This window comes from Drosophila yakuba, chromosome X, assembly GCF_016746365.2.
Source record: "Drosophila yakuba strain Tai18E2 chromosome X, Prin_Dyak_Tai18E2_2.1, whole genome shotgun sequence".
Lineage (NCBI taxonomy): Eukaryota > Metazoa > Arthropoda > Insecta > Diptera > Drosophilidae > Drosophila > Drosophila yakuba.
The window spans coordinates 17237804-17256914 of NC_052526.2; the positions used below are offsets into that span (position 1 = coordinate 17237804).

Genomic DNA, 19111 nt, shown 5'->3' on the forward strand with positions numbered 1-19111 from the left:
AGCTTTGCCGTTTTGTTTAATGGCCATTAGCTGCTATGGCCAGTCACACGTGGCGTATGCGCAATCAACGGAGACAGCTACATGGCGATTACATGGATTTGGCCCCAAACGTAACGTATACGCAGCGTAAGCACATAAATGTATAATGTTTGCACAAAGCAAACTTCAAGTGTCTAGCTGCTCCGCCTGACATGTTAACAGTGTGTAGCAAGTAGCAAGTAGCAAGTTGGGTCAACTTTATTTGCCGGATTGATGTCGTACTTAATACTAATTGATGTACTTACATGTCAGTGCTGTGTGAGTTCGCTTCGAGTGCGTCCGGCAAATTGATGATGAAATAATTCACTTGACTGCCATTGAAATTTCGCAAAAAAAAAATGCAATAAGAAGAAATAACTGGGGAGGAGCTTACGAAAATGTGTCATGGATTATAACGAATGTTTTTTATTTATTTATTAGTATAGTAAAGAATATTTTACAAAACTAAGACTAATAATTTGTCTAGAGCTTAATTAATCTGATGGATATTTTGGCTGGGGGTTGGTTAATCTAAAGCTTATTTTACCTGTTGTTTAGTTTATCTGACATTTTTGACATAAATTGTCATTGGAATAAGTAGATAATATATAATAATCAATAAAGCTAAATTAAATGGCTTGACTTTAAACTGCTAAGATTCCCACAGATTTTCTTGCCCAAATCAACTGAAATTATTTCCCAGCCCAGCTGTGAGTTTTTCATAATTTTCATGGCTTGGCCAGTGCCACAAGTGTTGTCATTTGATCATTTTCATTTAGCTGCTTTTCACTTTTGGGGCGGGGGTGTGCATTTTTGATTACCTTTTGCGGCTTTTGTGCGTGCCGCGGGCGTTGGAAATTGGACATGAATTAGTAATGAATTTCGCCCGCAGATGCGTCGACTGAGGCAGCGCAGTGGGCAGAGGCGGCGACAGAGGCGTCGGCATGGTGTTTATCTAGGCAGCCCAACTATTTATAATAAAAGGCTGCCAGATTAAAAACCAAAATAGATTCTGTATCTGCAGCTGCATCATCTGTATCTGTATCGGTATCTGTATCCGAATGTATCTATACAACAAAATAGCAACAAATGCGAAAACAATGAGCAAACGTTCGAACAAACAATTCTTACATTGGCCCAACCAACCAGCCCTCCCCCCCGCTCGACACGCCCGCCCCTGACCTACCCAACCAGAATAAATAAACAGTAATTATAATTGGCCTGTTTCGGACTCGAATTCGATTCTTTCGGCATCGGTAAAGGCATCGGCTTCGGCATCGGAATCGGAAACGCGGCAGAGTGAGTGAGTAAGTTGCCACGGGCGTTGTTGCCGCAGTCGACGTCGATGACGCGGTATAGCACTCCACCCCCCCTAAAAAACCCCCCTTGTAGGTGCGCCCATTAAGACCCCCTCTTTCGTACATAATTGCGAATTTATTCTTCGCGCGTTCGCTGGCGAACTGCAAATTGAAACGGGAAATGGAAATGCTGCTTCTACGTCAAGTGATCACCAGTTGATCGTCATCAACGATCGGCAGATCGGATACTTCAACTAATCTAATCGCTTCCAAACATATCTTAGAAGCCCATTTAATTAAAAGAATATGGAGCAATTGAGAAAGCAATCAATATATTATCGTATATACGTATAAACTTGTGTTTCACTTCGACGAATAATGCATTTAATTATAGATTACTTTTCGAAAAGCATTCGATGCTAGCAGGAATTTGAACTTAAATACTTTGTAGGCAACTAACAAACACTGTATATACAAAAGATTTATAGGTATTTAAACGAAAATCAAATGTATAATTATAATATTGAAAGTGTTGCTTTTGGCAGCCTTTTGATCCGTTGGCTAGCGTAATATAAAAACAAATTATTTAAACTATAGTGTGGAATGGATGATAAGATAGTGCCAAGAATATCTTAAAGACTCTTCTAGTTTTTGCGAAGCGAATGGCTGAACCAAGGCAATAAAAAGCTAAATAAATTGATACGGATTCCGTGGACAATGGGATGTGTAGTGGGATTAGTTGACACTTGAAAATATACGATAAATTCTCCAAAAATATGCAAAAAAAAGGTATATAGTCAGAAGTAATAAAAAGCATTGCAAGCTTTTATATCATATTTCATAAACATTGTTATTATATTTCGCTTTATAAGAGTAAACAAATTTTGAAATAATTGCATTTTACCCCTCTCCTTGCTAATTAAAGTAATTTTAATTTCTGAAAATCGAAAACAATGGACCAAAGACACTGGTTCCATTTAGCGAAAGTGTCTGCAGAGTTCGCCTAAGTGTCGATATATCCCACCGATCCAAGCACATATAGTTGTATATATGAACAGCAGCAGCCCAATAAACGGTTCGTTTGATTTGACTGCTGCCCCATCTCCGTCTGCGTCTCCGTTTCCGTATCTTTATCTGTATCTTTAGAAATATAGTATCTGTATCTGTAGCTGGGGCAGGCGTTTTATTGTTTATTTGCCCGCCGCTTTTGTTATTTGTTATTCGCCAGAATTTTTATTATTTACTATATTTAGGCAGAGGCCAAGAGGAAGAGGAACCAGCGGAATAATTAGTCACTGCCGAACCACGACGGGCGGCACCTGCAAGAAATGCAAAGTAAATTCTTCAATTGCTCAATTCCTCAGCCCATCCCCATGCCGACTGCGCTGCTGACGTCGACGTTGACGGCGACTGCGACGTCGACTGAGGCCCAGGGCATTTGTGCGACTGCTGGCATTCGATTGCCATTCGCACAAGTTGCATGTTCGCGACTCGATTTTCGGTTCGGTTTCCTCATTGTTTTTTCGGTTTTCTCTATTTATTGTAATTTCTTTTCTATTTTCTATTTTTTTCGATTTTTACGGAATTTTTACCGAATTTTTGTTTGTTTTTTTGGGCCGCTCGCGTGCTGTGCATATTGGAAATCGCTTGCCCACATCTACCACCCATTTTGCCCAGCAAAAGCAAACGGCAAATAACAAAAAAACATAAAAAAAAAACATTCGGGGAATTCTAATTGAGTGCGCGCTAATGCGTTAAACTGCTAGCCAATTTATATTTTAAAGCCAAAGTGAAAAGGGCTTTTGTGGCCCATTGGCTGCTGTTTGTTACTGTTTCGCTTTCTATTTGAGTGGAAATTACATCCATAATTACGCCTAATCAGTCGATTACTGTCATCGCAAACACGCAGCTATCCGCAGACTCACCGCGGCGTTTGATGACCACACAAATGAGTGCCAGGTATGTTGTTACTCATCCCAGCCGAATAAACAATATTACCCCCAAACCTCAACTTCAATTCGCAATCCCAATTCAAATCCGAATTCGAATCCGAATCCGGCAAACCCGATAATTAGGCAGATATCCAGCGGCAAAGGCGGTGGTTTTGTTGGCCTGATTGGGTGGCATTTTGGGTGGTAGTTTGCGATTGCGAATTGGCTTGCAGTTGCATTCGATTTGCGGTCCACGTGCGGTTGCAGTTATCTTTGGGCACAAACTCTGCGGTTACCACGACAGTTGGCACTTACAACGGCCAATGACTTTGCTAGTCTTCGCTTTATTATGGACAGGGGGACTTGAAGGTGATTTTATCTTAGTTGATGGCTTCTGCGGTTTGCCTTAATAAGAGCTTCTGGCTACCAGAAAAGTTTTGTGGCACTAACTGATATACAAGTACAGCCAGTGGTGGATCATATTAAGACACCGTACATTGCAGTTGCTTAAAAAATATATATAATGGGAATTTTAAAAACCATTCAAATAACTGTCAGCCAATGGGGCGAAAGCTAATGATGCCCTAAATCTGTAGATAGCCTCCTTTTTGCCGTAATTTTACAAAAATTTAAACAACACGAAATAGACATTTCGTTTTTATATATTATTATTATTATTATTTGTATTATTTACTATTTGCTTTGTTAAAATTTGTAATATTTGTATAATTTACTATTTGCTTTGTTAAAATTTGTAATATTTGTATTATTTACTATATGCTTTGTTAAAATTTGTAGTATTTGCTTCCCATATTTAACTTTATAAATGTATAATTTTTCTTTTTAAAATGATAGAAATAAAACAAACAGCCTCAGAAGCCGCAGCCAAGAGAATTAGAAAGTTAAGCGGCCCTCTCCATTTTCTCCCAGGTACTCACCCCTCTCCTCAAGCTCTTTCCACGTCAGAGCTAACAGCTGGTTGTAGCTCCTGGAAAACAGCTAGCTCAGGCACTTCCTCCAGTAGGTCGAAATCACATTATTGGTATCCTCTGCTGCCACATAAAATCACTGCACAACTCACTCACATTTAGTATTTTTTTTTATAAAAACATCGAAAAACTGTTTTGCTTACGTAGGACTTTTGAGAAGCGCAGAGGAGGGCACTTATTTTTTGGTATTATTTAGTATTATTTGGTATTAAGTATTTAGTATTATTTAGTATTTAGTATTTAGTACTTGGCATTATTTAGTATTTAGTGTTATTCATTATTTCCTTTTAATATAACGTAATACTTTCAGCTATCTTACTTATAATTTTATATTTTCGCTTTGAATGCCAGCTAGAACAATAGAAATAGAATAGTGTTAATTAAGTATAATTATTAAATAAAATATAAGATTAAGGTTTATTGTTAATACATTAGAAACATCAAAACGCAACCACCTGTGCCACGACCTTTTCCTTGGGTGTTCCCTTTCACTTAGAGTGCCGGTGGCTTGCTGCAGTTCTCTGGTATGGTTTCCAGTTGCTGCAGACACAGGTGGCACATACGTCTGTAGATGAGGAGCTCGGGTGGGGGAATCGGTGGCAGACCATTGCATCTGCGCTCGTAGCTCTTCTGCTTATAGTCCACATAGAGTAACCGCCGCCTGCGCGAAGTTTTCGGCAAACAGCCGATCAGCAGAAAGTCCAAGGACACCCTCCATTCGCCAGCTGTTGAGTTAAGGGCAACGACAAAGATGACGAACGAGGAGAGCAGGCGGAACACATCGAAGATATCGCCACGCAGGAGCAGAGTGCGCACTCCGGCCGGACAGCGAAAGATCCAGGAGCCCCACTGACCTCGTCCCAATGCGAGCAAGAGCTCCTCGATGATGCCCAGAAACGAGTGCCACAGCTGGCCATCGAGCCAGTGCACCAGCTGGAGCAGCAGCATCACCTCGCACAGCAGCATCAGGATGCGCACGGGATGACGACACCGTCGCACCCAAAGCGGACGGTACTGCAGGATGGCCAGGAGGAGACCGCATCCAAAGTAGACACCCGCCCAGCGTTCGTTGTCGCCAACCGTTGCAGAGTTGTACTTAGAGTAGGGATCCAGTGGCGATATGATGGCATAGGTCAAGGGACGCCAGCGATTCCAGCGGAACAGCGCGCCAATGGCCAGGATCAGCCAGCTCTCGTAGAGATCGCGTTGCATCTCCCACGACATGCTGCGTTTATTCTTTCGATACATCTTGGAATTTTCAGGGAGTAATTTCGGTTATGTAAAGGTGTAAAACGTAGACAATACTGAGTCCCAAGGTGTCGACTACTTTGATTGGCCTTCCAGAAGTTTGGTTGTATTACTTTTTAGGACTTGGCATAACTACTGTCTCATGGCATGATTATTGATTTGGTTATGTTCACCTTAAACAGTGCGCATAAATGAGGCAACAACTGAAGCATCTGTAGTGGCACAGCCAAGTGTTTAGCATCGCTCTCTTTTTGTCTTCTATCTCCTTCTCCCTTGCTCGCATTCTAAACACACTCTCTAGCACACACACACACACACACACACGTGCCCGAGGCCTAATGGTTGCCACAGTGGAATAGATACATTAATTACCCATTTAAAAAATATATAAGATCGGAACTTTGGTTATACAAACTATACATTAAAGGCGTATTTTTCCAGGCATATCCTTTATCCGTTCTTTGAAAACATTCTTGTAATATGGCTTACTTTATTTTCAGCTAATATTCCTAGAAATGCGAAGTAGTGAGGCAAAGAGCCCCCGCTGAATTATATTGCTTAGCGTGCAGTCCCATGAAGATAAGAAAAATAATTATATCTAGGTATTTTTCTAATTACTGCATTTTCCTGTTTCTCTCTCACTATCTGCCACTCGCTGCGGGCGCTGTCTCCAAGGTGTCTGCCAACTAGACACCGTGCCCCACCGTGCCACCACCCCACCTGCCTGCCACACACATCCACACCCACACCCACACCCATACACACACACACAAGCAACCCCCCCTCTTGTCGCCCGGCCGAAGTAAACAGCATTCGAGGGTAGTGTAAACAATCATTGACCTCGTTCATATTTCTTGGAGCGCTCGCTCATTTGCCTTTGGCCCGAGTCCCAGACGTTGACTCTGCCTGGTCGCAATTAAAATTGTTGTTTAGCTAGTTGCCCCGTGGACGTCGTCGCCCCCTGGTCACCCCGTCATCCTGCTCCCATTCCCATTCTCATTCGCATTTCGTGGGGGGAAAACAGAATCATTCGGCAGGCGGCATTTGGGTACCAATTAGCCGCCGAGAAAAGAGGCAAAAATCAGATTCCATTGCGATTTTTCCGCCCCCGTCAAATGATGATGAGCATAAAGCACAAAGGCAAGAAGCCAGAAGGAATCAGGCATCAGGCATCAGGAATCAGGAATCAGCAGCTGAAAGCAGCACACAGCCCCAAAAGAGCCAAATCACGATAGGCTCAATGGCAAAGACACAGAAAAGTGAAACAATCAGGATCCGGTTAATAGGGAGAAACCGAACTTGGCCATACGCTTTAATGGCCGATTCGTTTTAATGGCCATGTTGAGTTTGCAGCACTTAAGTTTCGATAACTATTATCCACTAGAAGTGCCAACTTTCATATTGAGCTATTGAGCTATATATTGAGCTAGTTGCTTAGTGGGGATAAAAATGATTTATTAAATTCCAATCTGCAAGCGGATTTTGGTAGTAGAGTATGTACGTAGTTTATAGGAAATATTAGGCTCACTGGAAAGCATTATTTGGCATTTGGATAACAATGGTTGCTTTATAAACTTAGCAAATAAAAGTTAAAATATTACCTTTTGTATATCGTACAATAAGTGGAATTAGGTTTGCATAAGGTTTAAGTTGAATTGAGATATAGATATATCCGGTTTTAAATGAACAAATCAACATTAAGAATATATATACTATTATTTGAATGGGCTAATGATAATTATTCTTTTGTTGGTCTGCATATAAAATATGGCATTCCTGCTAGATACGATAGCTAAGCGACATCTTTTGCCCAAAGAGCATCAAACTTTGCCCAACGATGGTGAACCGAGAGGCAAGTTTAAGCGTCTTGTTTGCAGCCAGGCCATATTCCACATCCCACATCCCACATCCCTTGGCCTGAGCTTGAGCTTGAGCCCATGGCTGGTGGCCCGTGGCTTGTGGCCCAATATCGAGGCAGGCAATCAAGGATAACGCGCATTATCCCGAGGCCCACATATGGAGGGAACCGCCAAGGGTCAGAGGGTTGGAAATTGGTATTTGGCATTTTGTTGTATACATATGAACGACGCCAGCATAGCGCTGGTTTAGCATTTTTATGTGTCCCGACCCCTCAATTACTCTCCTCCGTCTCCTCCGTCTCCTCCGCCTCCTCCGCTTCCTTGCCCCGGCCTACAGAGACATTATGTAGTTGGCTTTATCGCAAACGATTTGCCAAACACAATATGACGTCGGCCAGGACTCAGCACCCAGATCCCCAGTTTCCCAGTTCCACAGTTTCCCAGTTCCCCAGTTTCCCCAGTTTCCCCAGTTTCCACAGTTTTCCCAGTTCCACAGCACCCAAGATCCGAGTCCCAAGACCGCGACCGAGAACCAACCGAGGAGCAAGTCAATGGCAATGACAATGGCATGGACCACAGAACCACACACACATTAGGGCACATGTGCCATAGTTGGCAGGCGACCAAAGTGTCCGAGGCATGAGCGCTATAGTTTTGCATGGATTGTAGAATATGTAGAATATGATTCGCTATATAACGCAATGTATATGTTTAATTCATGCTCTTTACTGTTTGATAAGACACCCAAATAACTAATAAAATATGTATAAAACCAGATTAGAAACTCCGTTTTTGATCTGCTCTGCTTTGACTGTAACATCTGCATATTTTTTATATCTATTTAATTTATCTTTATTTTATATATCTATTGCACTTTTCCACCTGTTAAGTAGCTACAAAGAAGTTAAGTACCTTGAAGTTTATCAGTGCCTGCAAATATGGCCAATTGTTTTCAACGACCTCAAAATGATAATTAATTTGCAGGTCTTGTCTTGGATTTTATGTCTTATATTATGGTTATTTTTATATATTTCCCCCCTCTCTGCTCAACCTGAAAGGCATTTCTTTGTCGCCTGTCGCCTTGCTTAATATGAATTTTTCCCACACACAGTGGCCATTTTTTTTTATATTCCCAACTGTTTTTGTTGTAGTCAATGGAGCGGCGATGGAGGCTTTTGTTTACTTGACGCTGCTGACTTTTTAGGGTCCTTCCACCGTTTATATGGCGCATAAAATTAATAATAACAACAAATGGCGCGGATGGGAGTTGGGTTGTTAAACGAAAAGAAGAAGCTTAAAGAGCCGCCTTTAAATTGGGATAGTTTCTTGAGTGATGTAGGATTACGCACCTACAGTCCCACTCCACTCATCAATGGCAGCTGAGTTTTTAATATTTTGACAGTGTGCCAAATCAGTTGCAACTCGCTCACTCGCATCCTTACTCAAATATCAAGCATACGCCACGTTAGCCAGTGCTCCTCGCATTTCTGTCTGCCTCCTTTCGTTACGTTTCGTCTCATCTCAACTCGTCTCGTCTCGTCCCTTCTCCCTTTTACAGCTCAGTCGGATGCTGGCGCCGGCATTTGGTGAAGTGTCTGGAAGCTGTCGCCTCTGGCCGGGATTGGGCATGGGAATGGGCATGGGTAAGTGGGCATGGGCATGGGCATGGGCATGGGCATGAGCATGGGCAAGGGCATGGGTATGGGTATGGGCATGGGCATGAGCAAGGACTTGGGTAGATGGCCTCCAGTCGAGCACCCGTTCACACGACACTCGAAGTGTTCCGAGCCACTCCATCGCCTCCATCTCCTCATCCTTGTCCTGCTGCTCCTCGGTTTCTTGTTTGTTCCTGTTTTGTGCCACTTTGGGGAAGTGCGTCTATTAATTTTCATATCGCCAGCATTTCTCAATACGCAAGCCACCCCGCGCAGTTCCTTTGGCTCATTTTTCGGCTTATGAGGCACTTCCTCGTAAATTTACCCTGGCACACACACCCACACACACTCGTCGAATTAAATAATTATGCGCCTAATTATTTGTGGGCGTTGGGGGGGCGCTGGGTTTTGTGCACAAGTTGGGGAAAATGTTTAATTGTTTTTTAATTTGTATTTAAATGTGGCAAGCACTGAGCCAGCTAATAGACATCTGCGGCGCGTCTGGAACGAATTCTTTTGGGGTGAGCTACTCCAAGTTCCCGCTGGAGATTGATTCCCCACCAGACGGATATGGCTGGCGGCGTCAGCTGGAATTTTCCTTGTCTCACTCTCTCCGCCTCACTGATTTCCCCCCTCCTGTTTTTCCGAGTCCCCTCCCCCCTGCCACGGTTTGCTGCCACACTTTCTCTGCGTGTGTGTGTGTGTGTGTGCATAATTTCCATTCGAGATTTATGCACTTCGCTCTGCAATTGGTTGCTTCTCCATTGTTTTTTTTTTTTTTGTTTTATGTGGCCGCTGATTAGCATAGTGTTTGCTGCACGCATTCGAATGCAAGTGCTTTGAATTTGCTTAGCCTTAGCACTTAAGCGTACGGATTTTCCACTAAAATTTCTCTAATGCGTGGCTCCCTACTCACTGCTCTCTGTTTTTTTTTTTTTTTTCGTATTATTTCCGGCAAACTTTAAGGGGGAGAATTCATGGAATTTTCTGGGCTTAACTTCTTCTGCTGCTGCTGCTGCTGCTTGGCTCATTAGCTTATTTAACTAAACTGGCCAGCAATGCTGACCCTGGGGAGGCATTCGCCCAACCGAAAATTGCATTTGCCCAGCTCCGGACGACTAATGCAAAACTTATTATCCGCTTGTGCTGGCTTACGTGCCGCAAGCTCCTTGCAAATAATTCGCTCCTTTTTCGTCCTGTCTCCTCGACCACTCAACCCACTCAATCCACTCAACCAGACCAGTCAGGGCTCATCTGCTTCATTCCTTGGCATCGCTGCCTCGGTTTTATCATGCAACGCCTGCGGCATTCGCCAAAAACTGCACACAAAATTCTCGTCGGCTTCAACTTGGCCTGGCTCCACCTACTGCCCCCCCCCCCCCCAACCCTTGAGCCTCCCTGGTCCCCAGAGCCTGGGCCCCAAAAAAACCCTAAAACCGTAAAACCCTAACCATGTGCAGTGCGCGCACTAATTACGACAAGGTCGGTGCACTAATTAACAATGGCTTTGAGGCAGTTAAACGATATGACGCTGAGGCGTGGCGAGGGGTGGTGGGGTGGAAAACGCCCGGGAGGTTCGTGGAAATCGACTTTGCATCACCAACACCAACAGCAACAGCAACAATAACAGCAACTACAATAACGTCAGTGGGGCAAAGTGCTCAGCGGCCCACGCTGCGTATGATAAATATTGTTGTTTCCCATCCGCACTGATAAGCGAAATGGAGAAGCGGTGGAATGCCACCTGAGCACACCGCGTATGATATATTACCCGGATGATTTCCCCATCAAACTGGTTGCAAGTGGAATTATGACGCCTGGCAATTGAAATGGCCATTTGAGCTGCCATATATCACAGTCACTTGGCATAAGTATTTCCCAAATAATTGCAAATACTAACTTCTTTCAACTGACTAACTTCTCGATAGACTTTAAAAGCCAGCTGCATTTTAAACTGCATACTTAAAGACCTAAGCTAACCATATCGTTTTAAAAAAGCAATTATGATTAAAGTAGATTAATTACATGTACTCTTATTATTTTATGCCTCAATTTAGTACAAACAACTGCAAAGAATTGAACAACAGCATTTGCATAATTATTTTTTGCATAAACTTCTTGATTTCGGGCAGCAATTTCCTTCGCCGTGTTTTCCTTTTTCGACCTCTTTACCCGACAACAAAAATTTCCCACGCTGCTTATGACGAGCGATTTTTTGTTGTTTTTCGCCGTGGGCGGTCAGGTGCTGGTGTGGTGGGTGGGCGTGGCGTTGGTGTTGGCGTGAACATTGTTGATTTAATGCGATTAGATTAGATGAGATTCTTTTTTGTTTGTGATACGATACGATTTTTCCTGGCGCCAAAAACTCACTTGTGTCCGTTGGCCGCGAGTAAAAGCTTCGCCGCAGCACGAGCTTTCGGTGTCGCAGAAGGAAAGCTCGTGTGGTGAGTTGTGGGAGTGAGAGGGCAATAGCGTGGGAGCGAGAGGCAGCCACTCTGGCGTGGGAGTTAATGCTCGTAATGTCGAATTACTGGCGTTCCCCGTTCCGCATTTATACTCCTGTATATTTATATATATTTTTTTTTAAGCCGCTGCCTTTTCTTGTCAGACTCACGCACACTGCGTCACTCACACACTCGCACACACACACTCGCACACACACACACTCGCACAGACACACGTGCACACATGGCTATGTGGCACATATTAATGCGCTAATATTACGCATACGGCACGTTGCCCCCATTTCGGCTGCATGGATTCGCTGGCAGTAGGGCTTCCTGCACAGGTGCGCGCAACTGAATACAAATGCAAATTGAAATTAATAAATTGCATTACATAATTAAAGAATGCCAGAAGAGAGTGAAAAGCAGCGCATAATTAAATCAGAATCATAGTTTGTCCAGTTAATTAGTTTGTTAATTAAGTGCATTAGTGGGCAAATGCGAAAGGAGATGAACGCAAATGTATTCTACAAGGAGCAATTTAAATGCTATCCCATCTCATGATCAGATTTCGCCTGTCAGCTGCCCCAGGCCGCTCACCAATTTGACGGCAATCTCTCCAGCAGGATCTCAAGGCCCCCGGGCATTGTTGTTTTGCTTGTTGTTGTTGTTGTTGTTGGGACGCCCAGCTCCTTCGTGAGGATTTCCCAGTAGTGTGACCAGAGTGCGAGTGCCTAAAGGCAGGCGGGAAAAAAATATTATCCAGAGCCAGAGGCTGTGCCACTTGATGCCATTAAAATAAGCCACGAATTTATTTATTTATTTAAACTACTTGAGCGATATCTGTGTTGGCTTAGCTGCGCTGCCTTCGCCGCCATCCTTCTGCCCATCCTCCGCCCATCGCCGTATCACCGCTCACAGCCTCTTGGCTTCCGGCTGCTGCCTATGATGATTGCGTTTCTGCAGAAAGCTCTCAGGGATTACGGGGGAGTTGGAAGTGGTAGAGTGGTAGGGAGTGGTAGTGCGAGTGGGAGTGCCGTGGCTAGGCATGGCAATGGAACCACGAGGACGCGCCTCGTTTAACTTCGTCGGCGGCTCGTATCAGCAAGGACATTCGACCTACTGTTGATTGTGCTCCGCTCCGAACCGAAGCTTTTCAGTTGATTTTCAGACCGTGCCACGAACGGAACGAAAAGCCGAGTCCGGAGCTGGAGCCGGAGCCATCCGAGTCCTCTAGTCCGCATCCGCATCCGTATCCGTATCCGCATTCGCATCCGCCTCCGTGTCCGTATCCGTAACCCGAGTCCAAGAGTTCCGCCCACCCAAAAACAAGAAAATAACAACAGCCGGAGTCGCCGCATCCGCCTCTTTTAATATTTTTTTTTTTTTCTGTTCTCGTTGTTGTTGTTTACTGTTGTTGCAGCGCTAATAAATGTAAAAACACACAAAAAAAAAAAATATAAGAAGAGGAAAACAAAAACAAACAAAAAGGCAAACCGCAGACGAGCGGGGTAAAAGGCAAGAAATCTGCTTGGAATGTAAGACAAATTGTGGAAAATATTTTCAGCGTTAGCAATGTTTGTTTATTTGGTTTTGGTCTTTTGGTATTTTGGTCTGGTGTAAAGGGCTTAAGTCAGGCAAATATTGCTCAGCCAAGTGTGAGGCTTTTGCCAGTTGATGTCCTGTCAAAGAGCTCCTTTATTGATAAAGCCACACCAACACAAACACAATGGGCCAGCACACACACACACACTCACGTATGCACACGTACATACACACTTACACATATACTGGAAGAGTCGAGTCTGACAACTTAACGACTTACTTAGCCAAAGAACCCAAAAAAAAAAGGGGGAGCAAAAAAAATCCTGAAAAGGTACGAGGACATAGAATAACATGACCCCCGAAAAAGTGTTGAACGGGGAGGGGGGAGGGGGCTTGGCCTAATAGACTGCCCAGGCAGCCCATAAAAGGGTAACTGAGAGCCACACACCCACACGAAAACACATTGTTACTGCCATTCCGCCCACTTTCTCGCCCACCTCCACACCTCCAACTCCAGTGAAAATTTATTCAATTTTTGTTTTCACTTTCCGCCTGCCCGAAATACGTATACCCTACATCAACTCTCTGTCAGCCGGACACTTTGACATAGGTTCACTATCAGTATATAGAATACTTGTTTATACTGAAGATTATGACAGTTATTATCTCTTATCTTTAGCCTAAAGGCAATTTGTATCGATGGGTATTCAAAGATTTATACTTGGTATTTTAAGCAATGTAAATGGTTTCTATTCCATAGGTATTTTGATATTAATATCAAGCTCAGTAATGGTAAATTAAGCGGATGTCTTAAGTTTAATGATACATTATAATCTATAAGTGGTTTGCTTAAAATATTTGTTGATCTATTTTTCACGTGCAATATTGGCGATCTATATATACAATTTCTTTTATATACCATTTACATATGAATTACCCTTTCGAGGGTATCACATCTTCGTACCTCTCAAAGGACTCCTGCCATTCTACATTGCTCTCTGCTGTCCAAAGGATGCTTCTTCTTTATCCCTCTGTTGCGCTTTGACGCGCCAGACGACGTCAGCGAATCCAGCCAACCCCCTACCCCCTACCCCCCACCCCCAATACCCCCTTCAAAAAAAGATACCCACGCCCCTGCTAGCCTGCCACCCCCTTTGCTTTTCTGCCGCCTTCGCCTGTTCGCGTGGCTTACGAAATTGAATGAAAATAATCAAATCAAAATGAAAGAGGTTATGTAAATTTCGCTCACGTGTGTGTGTGTGTGTGTGTACGTGAGTGTGTGTGCTGGTACCGAACCTGCAGTCACTACTCAAAAATATCTCAAAACTGGCGGCTGCGCACCCCTCTTCCCCTGGACCTTGGAGTCCGAACCACGGTCACTGGATTCAGGTTTTCATACAACCTGAGCGGTGATTATGTGCTGGCTTTTGGTGATTCACTGATGAAAACGTAATGAATGAAACTTCAGGGGAGTGTGTCTGTGTGTATTTATGGCCCATGCCGTTACGCTCCTTTCGACCGAAAGTAACTTTTATTACCATCTCCGCTGCCATTTGCATAATACACAGGGCCAAGTTAATAGCCAGACACATGAGAACCAAGAATCCAGCCAAACTTTCGAGCTACCCAAACATGGGGTTGCCAGCTTATCTGCTGCAGATAAGGCGAGTTGGGGTGCTAATATTACAGTGATAAGATATAAGATGGTGGTGGTGGCTTAGTTACGCAGGTGACTAATGGAATTGCCAAGGACATTGGACAGCAGTTTGGTTATGCCATTGCAGCGATAAGAAAACCAGCTGACGAATGAATCTTCAATCAAATACAAAGGACCGCAATCACTGGACGCTTTTTCCCAGTTTTTCTTTTCTTTTCTATTCGTTTTCTTTTATTTTTTTTGTTTCTTTGCATTTTTGCGACAATTTGCAATTTCTAACGCAACCGAAAAACTTGGTAAGAACTGGTATAGCAAAGCTGGCACAAAACTTTTCGCACGAGTCTTTGGCTGGCTGCCCGAAAATTGCAATTCCTGGATTTGCGGAGCAACGAAAAGGGGATGTAGCTACACTCCAGCTGGCGTGAATAATTGTTTGCTTAAAAATTCCATTAAAAGGCGAAATAAACCAAGACGTGTCGTCTGCCGCACAAGGAGCGCCACTCGAATTGAGGCATCCCCAAATGTGGTCAAGACAATCTTTAATGAAGGGATTGCAGGCGGCATTGTTTAGAGCCTAATTTATTAGGCCAACTTATCGCGTGGACTGGGTGGAAAATTATGATTTTGTTCGGGCAACAACCAGAAGGCGAAAGTTTCACAGGACTCAGGACTCAGGACTCACGAAAATTGAGTATTCACTGGGGAATTGCTAATTTATGGGCTCCGAAACTCGGTGTAGTGAGTGAGTGGGGCACTCACACCCACTTCCATTCAGAAGTTCGACCTGTTACTGAACGGGCTATTCAAGTCATTGACTAATTTACTTAGCTCAAGTTTGATCGAGTTTGGTCGCCCTGCCCAGGCAATTAAAGTTGGAAGCAACTCCTTTTGTCTCCGTTTCACGGCCCTAAAGTTGGCGAAAATACTAAACAAATTAGCATTAGAGCTCGAGTTGCTGTGTCTTTGCAAAACTTGTTTACAACTCGTTTGGCAATTATTCAATTCAATGGCAACGCCGATGGCCATTTTATATAATTTTCTGCTACGCTTGCTGGGGGTGTGAAAGTTGCCACGCCAAATGGCTAAATGCATTTAGAGCTGGCCGGAAATCGCGTAATGCCCCTTCGGACAGTCAGGTGGACTCGCAATCGGATTGGAGAAACGGAATGGGAATCAGGAGCAGCAGAAGCAGAAGCGGGAGCAAAGTTGGACCTAGAATCAAATTCAGAATCGGAATCGGAATCAGAATCGGAATCAGAATCGGAATCAGAATCAGAGCCGGAGAATCAGAGAGCCATGACTGACACTGAGACAAGGCAGAAGGCAGAAAGCAGAAGGCCAAGGCGAAGGCGCCTTAAAGTATGCTCAATTTTCTTTCCTTTCAATTTCCGACTCTGACAGACACAGACATGGACTGGAACATGGACATAAACGTGAACGTGAACGTGAACGTGGGACTTGGATATGGCACAGCCGGGGGACGACGACGATGACGAGACAGACGCCCCAAGCAGTTGGCACAAACAACTTCCGACTTGGAGTGGGCCAAAACTGCAGGAATTCGGAGAAGGTGTTGGGTATGGGGATGGGTATGGAAAAAGGGTTTCCGGCATGGCGGGTGAAAGGACATGCAGACAAACAGCCAGCCAGGCAGCTAGGCAGCCAGGCAACCAGACGGACGGCCAGCCAGGACACTCAAAGGGACACGGTGGTGGACTCGAATGTGGACGTGGCACTGGACACGTCGCTGGGTCTCCACGTTCGTTAGCAGTTGCATCACCATCGTGTGACCCCTGAACTGTGCACCCTGCAACCAGCCAGCCAGCCAGCCAGCCTGCCACATTTGCCCTTTTCAGCCCGAATTGCTTCCTTTTCATGCTTTTTTCGCTAGTGACTCCTGGGCATTGCCTAAAATGTCTCCCCAAATGATCTTCAAGGGGGGAATCAATTTTCCAATCTCCTATTCATGAGCTGTCCTATCAGCTTATAATTTTTTAATTCATTTCCCTCGCTGGCGGCGTTCTCTTTTTGCCAGAAAATGCTATAATGGATAATGTTGTCTAAGGCATATTTTTTTATTTGATTATTAATAGTGATAAGTGATAGTGACTTTTCGGTGATTTAGGAATAGAAATGATTATGTTTAATGGCTGATTTATGGTTACATTACTATGGAAAGCATCTTGCTCTTGACCTTTGTAAATTGTAATCGATTTGTGGTGCCCCAAATATGTTTTCCCTGGCGCATATTCAAGTTCTCTTGAATATTTATCCATTTATTCCGCTTCAGTTGTAATGCCATTGTGCTGCATTTGTAAGCTGGCTCTGTTCAATAATTTATTTCGGTTTCGGTCTCTGTTTAATTTTCCGTTTTGCCATGTGCCATCAGTCCAGCTCGTCCTGCGTCCTGTGTCCTGTGTCCTGCGTCCTGTGTCCTGCTTCCTTCGCCCTGTGCTACTGATCCCCTTACCATTTCTCCTACTGTCAGCAGTTAACTTTGGGAACATCCGTCGAGAATTGTTGTCGTCGTCGTCGTCGTCGTCGTTGTGGCCTGTCCACACGTTGACTTTGCTGTGGATTGCAGATGGAGCTGGATGATGGGAGCAGGAAAGCTGGGAAGCTGTGAAGCTGGGAACTGTGAGCTGGGAGCTCCATCAAAAAAGTTGCCTCGGCTGTCGGGGCCATTTTCTTTGCCGGCTTCCGCCATGGCCATCAAAATTTGTCCGCAACTCGTAAAATGAAATATGAAAATGGCACAGACAGATCTTTTACGATTGCCTTATGCAAGTTTCAGTATAATTTGTCATGATTTCTTCGAGGACTCCGCGTGCCTAATTATGGATACTGGTTTTGGGTTTTGGGTTTTGGACTTTAGCTTTCGGGTCATAAATTATTATTATAGCGCACACGTGAGCTGCTTTTGGTTTTGGGTTTTATCCTGATCGAAATTTCAGCATTGCCTCCATTGGCAATTCAAAGTCAATTAAAATCTCACGCAATTTGCTTGTCAAGTGGCAACAAAGAATTAAAAAACTTTCTTCCCTGCTCACGGACCCATTGAATGGGATGGGGCTGGGAATGTGGGAAAGTGGGAAAACTTGCCAGGGAAATTATTAAAATTTTAATTACGCAACTCTACGGGGGAAACTTGTAGACATCGCTCTGTCGTCGCTGCCATTGTCGTCATGGTTGACGTTACACAAACCTGAAAAAGGTTAAGCAAACAGGGGGCTTGTTGTGATTCTAGGGTCGAACACTTGCTACCCAGTACTTGCAGAATTTGGCAACAAATTCTGGACTATTTTTTTTAAATATTTCTGTGTTGCATGATGAGCTAGCGTTCCAGCTATCTTTTCTTAGATATTGAATGAATGGTAAATATAATCTGCTTTTGTGCGACTTTTAAATATAAAACTTGAAGAACTACTAAGATTATATGCAGGTAAAGCTCTAAATGAGTTTGAAATGAAAACCTTTAAGAAAGTTTGAAACATCCTTCTTGCATTAATAATACATTTAACACTTTCACACATTGTCGTAGCTGCAAAATAGAATTATATCTTGCAGATAAAATAAATTCAAACATATCCTCGAATGAATACCAATTCCTACCATTTTGTGTGACCATTTTACATAAATTGCGGACATTGCATTTGGTATTGGTATAGGAAACGATATTGCCAAAATGAAGTGCTATTTCGGTCTATGGAAATGAGGAATTTGCTTGAAATTGGCCGAAATTGTAGGCGAACGGACCGACAGGGCCAAGTTCATACCCGTGCCGTAGGTTTCGGCTCAACTGAGTTTAGTTGAGTCGACTGTCGGATGACGCACTGGCGCAAGGCTCGCTGGTGGCGGAGGGGGAGGGAGGGGCTGAAGGACCCGAAGGACGAAACACCCAGCCACCCACTCATTGTGCTGCGGCTGCTGTTGTCGTTGCGGTTGTTCTTTGCCTTGTTTTCGGCGATGTTCGAGGGGGGTGATGGTAGGTGGATGGTGGATGGTGGGTGGATGGCTGGGAGTCCTTTTGGCCAGGCCCATACACAAAAAGCCAGCGCTGACGTGCTTAAATATCAAAGTACCCTTCGTTGCAGGTGGAGGCACCGATGAGCGATGCCTTCGCCATCGCCTTCGCCTTGACAGCGTTCAGTTTTCGGGTGGCTATCTAAAATCTAATGCCGCCACTTGTGCTTGTACTTGCAGATCGAACTGAGACCGATTTGGGATAAGACACGCTCCCCCAATTACCTGTCACTGACCACCCCACTTGGCCAGTTAGCTCAGGAATCAGCAGCAGCCTGAAAAGTTGAAGTATCGTCATCGAAAACAGGGCGAACCTTCATCATGGGCAAGAAGAACTCAAAATTGAAGCAGGACACCATCGATCGCCTGACAACAGACACATACTGTAAGTATCCAAAACATCTTCAACGCCATGTATCTCCGTGGTATCTGTATGTACATATT

The 19111-nt window shown here is 44.0% G+C and overlaps 2 protein-coding genes across 4 annotated transcripts in view; one reads left to right on the top strand and one right to left on the bottom strand.

Moving 5' to 3' along the window:
- The first annotated feature begins 2879 nt into the window (after nt 1–2879).
- The window catches only part of LOC6525758 (frequenin-1), a 28247-nt gene continuing 12015 nt past the window's right edge, over nt 2880–19111 (top strand). The window contains exons 1-3 of one of the 3 annotated variants that reach the window (XM_015191001.2): nt 12593–12726; nt 12866–12980; nt 18848–19052. In XM_015191001.2, coding sequence (XP_015046487.1) covers nt 18989–19052 — 64 coding nt within the window. In that variant the 5' untranslated portion in view covers nt 12593–12726; nt 12866–12980; nt 18848–18988. Of the gene's footprint in view, nt 3276–12592; nt 12981–18847; nt 19053–19111 lie in introns of those variants that run through there. The other 2 variants (XM_015191002.2, XM_039370152.2) reach the window with 2 other exon arrangements.
- On the bottom strand, nt 4635–6211 carry LOC6525756. Its single transcript, XM_002101541.4, has one exon. The coding sequence runs from the start codon at nt 5482–5484 to the stop codon at nt 4729–4731; it is 756 nt and encodes a 251-aa protein (XP_002101577.2). The 5' UTR covers nt 5485–6211; the 3' UTR covers nt 4635–4728.

What these genes read in the sequence shown, in the direction of transcription:
- LOC6525756 (XM_002101541.4), bottom strand. Translation starts at nt 5,484, where the DNA reads ATGTATCGAAAGAATAAACGCAGCATGTCGTGGGAGATGCAACGCGAT.